Source organism: Chanodichthys erythropterus, chromosome 8 (assembly GCF_024489055.1).
Source record: "Chanodichthys erythropterus isolate Z2021 chromosome 8, ASM2448905v1, whole genome shotgun sequence".
Lineage (NCBI taxonomy): Eukaryota > Metazoa > Chordata > Actinopteri > Cypriniformes > Xenocyprididae > Chanodichthys > Chanodichthys erythropterus.
This window is the reverse complement of record NC_090228.1, coordinates 31,229,012-31,236,526: the sequence shown is the minus strand read 5'-3', so window position 1 is coordinate 31,236,526 and position 7,515 is coordinate 31,229,012. Positions and strand designations below refer to the sequence as shown.

At 39.2% G+C, this 7,515-nt stretch overlaps 1 protein-coding gene across 4 annotated transcripts in view; it reads right to left on the bottom strand.

Moving 5' to 3' along the window:
• Positions 1-1,750: 1,750 nt before the first annotated feature.
• LOC137024721 (NLR family CARD domain-containing protein 3-like) overlaps positions 1,751-7,515 on the bottom strand; it is a 29,747-nt gene continuing 23,982 nt past the window's right edge. For 3 of the 4 annotated variants that reach the window (XM_067392568.1, XM_067392569.1, XM_067392571.1), the window contains exon 9: positions 1,751-4,944. In XM_067392568.1, coding sequence (XP_067248669.1) covers positions 4,415-4,944 — 530 coding nt within the window. In that variant the 3' untranslated portion in view covers positions 1,751-4,414. The remainder of the gene's footprint in view (positions 4,945-7,515) is intronic. The other variant, XR_010895741.1, reaches the window with a different exon arrangement.

Here is a 7,515-nt window from a genome sequence, read left to right as displayed (position 1 = left end):
TACACAACTGTTATAGTCTGCTGGTATCAATAAACATCACTGTTTGTTTACTCCTGCCTCCGACCCTTCTGTGTTGTAACATATATAGTGTTTTCAATTAGAAATTAATCATTGGTTATGTATTAATTTAGATCTTTGATTATTCTGATTAGCTTGTATTTTCAATTATTTGTTCATTATGGACTCAGTATCTCATAGGAAGTTACATCGGCTGATTTATGTACTTCTCTTGATCACAAACAAGCCAGTTCTGATTCTTAGACAGAGGATGCAGGGTAAATACAAAATCAGCAGGGGATTAAATAATTATTTTCCCCATTGTAAGTTTGACCATTGGGTCTATATTTTTATGGTAGGTGTATTTTAATGGATAGAGACAGAATATCAACCAAAAAATCCAGAAAAAACACATTATATAAATGTTTTAAATTGATTTGCATTTCAGTGAGTGAAATAAGTATTTGATCCCCTACCAACCAGCAAGAATTATGGCTCTGTGGAACACAGATTAGTTCTGTCACTTTAAGAAAGTACTCCTAATGTCATCTTGTTACGAGTATAAAAGAAACCAGTCCACAAATCTGTATCTTCCATTCCAACCTCTCCATCACCATGGGCAAGACCAAAGAGCTGTTAAAAGACGTCAGGGACAAGATTGTAGACCTTCACAAGGCTGGAATGGTCTACAAGACCATCAGCAAGAAGCTTGGTGAGAAGGAGACAACTGTTGGTGCGATTATTTGGAAATGGAAGAAATACAAAATAACCATCAATTGCCCTTGGTCTGGAGCTCCATGCAAGATCTCGCCTTATGCGGAAAGGATGGTCATGAGAAAGGTGAGGGATCAGCCCAGAACTTCACAGGAGGAGCTTGTTAACGATTTCAAGGCAGTTGGGAACACAGTCACCACGCAAACCATTGGTAACACACTCTGTTGCAATGGATTGGAATCCTGCAGTGCCCGCAAGGTCCCCCTGCTCAAGAAGGCACATGGACAAGCACGTCCGAACATCTAAATGATTCAGAGAAGACTTGGGAAAAAGTGCTGTGGTCACATGAGACCAAAATTGAGCTCTTAGACATCAACTCGACTTGCTGTGTTTGTAGGGAGAGGCATGCTGACTATTACCCCTAAAACATCATCCCTACAGTCAAGCATGGAGGTGGAAACATTATGCTTTGGGGCTGTTTCTCTGTTAAGGGTACAGGTCGACTTCACCGCATTGAGGGGCTGATGGACGGGGTAATGCACCGTAAAATTCTGGATGAGATCCTCCTTCCCTCAGCCAGAACACTGAAGATGGGTCATGAATGGGTCTTCCAGCATGACAATGACCCAAAATATACCACCAAGGCAACAAAGGAGTGGCTCAAGAAGAAGCACATTAAGGTCATGGAGTGGCCTAGCCAGTCTCCAGACCTTAATTCTATAGAAAATCTGTGGTATGAGCTGAAACTTCGAGTTGCCAAGTGACAGCCAAGAAATCTTAAAGATTTAGAGAGGATCTGTAAAGAGGAGTGGACCAAAATCCCTCCTGAGATGTGCAGACCTGGTGACCAACTACAAGAAACCGTCTTACCTCTTGCCAACAAGGGTTTATCCATCAAGTTTTGCTTGGGGATCAAATACTTATTTCACTCACTGAAATGCAAATCAATTTATAACATTTGTACAGTGTTTTTTTAAATGGATTTTTTGCTTGATATTCTGTCTATCCGTTAAAATAAACCTACCATAAAAATTATAGACCCTTAATTTCTTTGTAAGTGGTCAAACTTCAAAATCAGCAGGGGATCAAATAATTATTTTCCCCACTGTATCTATCTTTAAGTCGGTTGCTCTCTGCTCACTCGTAACAAAAAGCATAGTTTTGTATATTTGCGAAAACTGCAACTTACTAAGGCAGCAATAGACTGAAATCGACAAGATTTCAAATAATATGCCCCCTGCTCCATTCATTGAGCCCTCCCGTATGACCTATACTGGACACTGGTTTGCGGTAATACCAAACTCGCGATAATCTACTCAAAATAATGATTTAAGAATAAATGCAGAATAAATCAAGAATGACATTTATTTGTCAGGTAAAAAAATGTCATGCCAATTACACATTTAAACAATTAGAAGCCAATTCAGAAATAATAAATACATAACATCAGTTGCTCAAAGATGACTCTAAGAGTAAATAATGCATATACATACAGTGGTGGATGAATATTTTTAATAAATTCACCCATCACTGGGGTTTCTGTCACCAGAAGGTCCTACATGACTGCTTTGCACTTTCCCTTAAATACTCAGACCAGAACAAAAGGATTGTAAATATTTACTACACCGACACCTGCTTTCGGGGGAGAGAAGAAGGTCACCATATATCTTGGAGAGACACCACCCAAAAGGAGAAATTCTCCTGAGTTTTCAATCTTTCTCATAATTCAAATCACTGCTGTGAAACTGAGACCATTTTATCAATCACACTGAGACATTTAAAATGATACCAAACATGAAAGGGAAAAAACAATAGATTCACAAGATACATCATACATAGAATATGAATTCTTGGAGAACTTTGGGCAAGGCGGTGTCCTATTTCTTTGAGATCTTCTCTCCAGATGAGTTTTATTGCTTTATTGCAGGGTACTTGATCTCAGCTTTTGCCTTAGAAGGAAAATCAAGTCAACAGCATCTGAAGCAGGAAGTGCGTCACATTACGTTTTCATCAACTTACAGATAATAAAGTTTATTGGAGCTATGTGGGTGCTCAGTTTTTACTGTTATTTGACCAAAATTTAATGATATTAAAGACAGAAGTGTGACACTTTGACTATTTAGTACTTTCTACGACTCAACAAATGCTGAACTCTCCACTCCTCAAATACACAGAACCTTAACCTTTATATATAAATACATCACATGTCACACTTTTAATTGGTGCATTTAAACTCTGATTTTGGGCGCCTCTCAAATGGGTCAAACCATAGATATTACCTGAGAAATTCAAATAAATATGCAAGAAATCTGCGCTCATTCAAGGATTTACTGCATGGATGGAGAAAGGACATAATGTAGGCTGTGTCTGAAATGGATGTGCAGCTTTCAGTTGAAAAAGTTTACCCACGGCTACTGTACTGAAGATGAGCATAACTTTTAATTAGCAGGGGCAATTTCTGATTTTAAACAAATAACCATTTAAATGTTTGGGATGTTTGTGTTGTATACATGTACAGTAGGGGTGGCACCGACTAGTCGCTGGTCATGGCATATAGAGGGCGCAGCAGGATAAAGTCCACATTTATGCTCCATATCCAACAGTTACTGACAAATAAATGCATACTCCAATAGTGCTCCACAAGATATGTTTGATCATACCATCTGGATTCTCAATATTGATCAGAGGAAATGTTTGTTTTAAACAGCTTATTGTACACACAAGTTCATCGCCGTTCTAAACTGCGCTGCAGAAATGTATGGTCAACACCGTTTTGTGATTTGTCAATAAAATAGCTGAGAAACTGAAATGTTCTAGCATATATTTCTTAGTAACTAAAACCCACAGCTTCACTATTTGTAAAGAGAAGCTGCCAGATAGAATTAATTCACACACTCGCTCTCTCACTAATGCATTCATAAGTGTAATCTTTACTGTGCTACATCTGTATCTGATTTAGAATGGGCAGAAATCTGTGAGAAATATAACTACTCAAAGACAAAAGAACTGATAAAAAATAAGCTGTTATAAAGGAGAAATATTTGTGGGCAGCATCATATCATGCCATAGCTGTGCACCTCAGCTCGAGGTTCAGGACACAGAATGCATTTTTGCTTTCAAAAACGCAAGACGCGGGCAGTGGAATGGCGGGGAAAAACGCAAGATCTTGGGACGCATTTTTAAAAAAAACTTGAACTGATTTGAGCGTTGCATTTTTAGAATGCCATATCATGCGCGAGATGTGAGACGGAAGACGTGCGCAACGGACATTCATGTCTGTCTATAGCGCGTGTTTACATAGAAAAACAATGGAAAAGAAAAAAACAGCATATGCTGGTTAAGGTAGGTTTTGGAGCTGGTATGCTGGTTTGAGCTGGTTTATGCTGTTTTTATGCTGATCCTATGCATAGGACCAGCATGGACCAGTATAGGACAAGCACTTGACCAGCATAAACCAGCTCAAACCAGCATACCAGCATATGCTGTTTTTTTCTGCAGGGCATTGGAATGGAAAAGCACGTTCTGTGTGAACAGCCCCTTAAATTTAATCACATAAATGTCGACTTTAAAAAATCTGAAGTCGTTCAACCCCTAATGTACAGGGAGACTTTACATTTAAAAACACTGACTTGTTGACATCATGAGCGATCCAGCCATTTATATAGATCAGTGGTAGAATCTCTCTCCAGTCTATTCTGAGTCATCAACACAGTTTCAGTGATCCATAATCAACACTAAACCCAGGATAGAGTGGTTGAGTGAATGTGGTCTGGACTGTGTGGATGAGGCTCATTGTGTCTCCAGAGACGCTGTAGAAGGACAGAGTTCCTGCACTGTGATCCACATACACTCCTATTCTGCTGCTGCTGATGATGGACTCTACAGGGAGTTTAGTCCCTCTGTTATTGTGTGTGAATACGCAACTGTCAGAAGAGCAGAACAAACACCAGGACTGATCATTATATCCAAACTCACACTTATCACCCCGCCCCTTCCTGCTGATGCTCTTATATGACACTGATATATACACAGCATCATCATCACTCCACTCAATCTCCCAGTAACAGCGTCCACACACACTCTCTCTACACAACACCTGCTCATAATGATCAAATCTTTCTGGATGATCAGGATACGGCTGCTCTGTGTCAGTGATGGTAATCACTCTGTTCCTCTCAGACATATGGAGGTGTTTATTCACTGTGTTCAGATCCAGAGTGAGCTGATGGGAATCTGATGGAGATAAAACACAGAATCAGGAATTATGAATCTGTCCGATCTTTTATTCTACACTGTAAAAATAATTTTTGCTGCTTGTTACTTAAATAAAATTAGTAAAAAAACAAAACAAAAACACAATTACTTAACATTTTGTCCTAATTTCATAGTGTAAAATCCAGAAGCTAGTTATTTTAGATTATAAAGTTTTAAATATGGATATTTTTTCTAAGGGTGTACTCACACTAGGCACTCTGAACCGGGCAGAGCGCGTTTGACCCTCAAAGCCTGGTTCGTTTGACAAGCGTGATCGCTCTGTTCCGTGCCCTGGTGTAGTTCGTTTAGCCGTTCCTGGCCCGCTTGGAAGAGGTGGGCCAGAGCGTGGTTCGGTTGGGCTCGAGCGCGGTTTGCATGCAATGTGAGCACAAACCGTGCCTGAGCACAAAACAGCTACTACTTTGTGTGCGCTACTGTCATCATTACGATGGCAAACATCTTTATTACTTCTCTGATAGTACATTTATTAATTCATGTAATTAATTTGAGTGTATTTGGGTTTATAACGGGTCTGATTCCCACCTTATTGATGAACAGTAATTGTAGTTTGTGAGTAAAGCTGCGAATTCCTCCATTAACATCAGCTGCTGTAATAATCCTGATACGTGCAAGTGAAAATCGCTGCGCGGCATAACTTATAAATAGCCTATATATTAGGCAGGCAGTATCTTAGTGAACTTAGTGAACTCTTCTTAAAACTCATTTGTTTTATTTAGCCTTGTTAATCTTTGCTTTGTTATGTTTCTATTATTAGTTTTATTATTATTGTTGTTGTTTTTATTTATCTCACTCATGTACAGCACTTTGGTCAGTCCTGCGGCTGTTTTAAAGGTGCTTTAAAAATAAATTTACTTAAACTTAGTAATGTTTTCTTCCATTCAAAAAGTTGCATAGTATATGACGTAAGCGTGCTCCGGCCTGGAACGTTAAAGGCCTTTGCACACTGAGTCCGAAATTTTCGCATGCGTTTTTTTGTATTCGTGATCCTAAAAATTCGTCACGCACACAGACCTTGCACACTGAGTCTGATGCGTATTAATGAATGCATGTGCAAGGTCTCTGTGCGTGAAGATTTTTTAGAATTATGAATACGAAAAAACGCATGCAAAAATTTCGGACTCAGTGTGCAAAGGCCTTTAGTGTGCAAAGGCCATGAGTGCAATGTGAGTGCGGGGGAGTGGGGAGGGGGACAATCGCGCTCGGTTCAAGGCAACCGTGCCTAGTGCGAGTACACCCTTACAAAAACCCATCGGTTCACATCAGAAGGCCTTTATTAACCCCCCAGAGCTGCATTTTTGTGTGTGTGTGGGATTTTTGTGTGTGTATTATTATTTATTAATAAATAACGTGTCTATGGCAACAGTAGAATTTTATATGAGACTTTATATGCAACGAGAGCCTATTAGTTTTAAAGGCATGAAACTCTAACCGAGCGCTGATTGGTTCTTTCTATGCTGTGGCACCAGCCAATCAGAAGTATTTCCAAATCCACACAACCATATATATATAGATTGTACCCTAGCCTGCAATCAACAGCTGCGCAATGTGAAGCGCTGTTATGAGCAGAATGCTTTCAGAAATCCTCTGAAATTCAACATCTAAGATAAGTAAACACTTTTTTCTTATGATATTGCACAATGCTTTTGCGTAGTCTGCTTTCAATTCATTCAAGTGTCATACACAAGGTGTAAATCATGTCAACTCCCAACCTACAGTGATCACTATGCACATTAGCAGCTAGTGTACATGGATGCTAAATCTTTATACTATTTGCTCAGATGGTGTGGGAGATTCTTTTCCGTCTCTTAGCTTGCAATGCGTCCATCATTGTTAAAGCACATATGCACATTCTAATCGGACACGTTCCTGCCTTTTGACTCATGCACATGTAATCTAGCCATTAGGTTTATGCATTCGGTGTGTAGCAGGCATACATAGTCTTAAAGGCATTAGAGCCAAGCTTAAGCCAACTACCAGTTAAATATTAAAAAAAAAAATCTGCTTCTTCAGTTTCATCCCTGTTGCTGACACTGACCCCAGTGCACCAAGCCTCTTGAAGTCATTGCCAACAACCAAAGCTATTCCTACACCTCTGCGCAACGTTTCACCACTTCAGAAGGAAAGCTCTTGATCCACATTCCAAACTTTTCTAGAGGCAGTTAGAAAAGCTTGTATCATATAAATAAATAAAATAGTTTTTCTTACATTTAAGCACTCAAAAACAGCAGATTTAACAAAGTCACACTTTATTATCCAGCATTAATTCAATGTTTTGCTCTTATTTCATATCATGACTCCTGCAAATTCAGAGAAATGCGGCTCCTCAGATCCACTGTTTCCTTACAGCTGATGGAAAACTGATGCCCAGAGCTTGGTTATGTTAAAGGTCCCGTTTTTCGTGGTTTTTTGAAGCTTTGATTGTGTTTATAGTGTGCAATATAACATGTGTTCATGTTTCGCGTGTAAAAAAACACAGTATTTTTCACATAATTTACTTATCTGTATACCGCTGTTTCCACTGTCATAAAA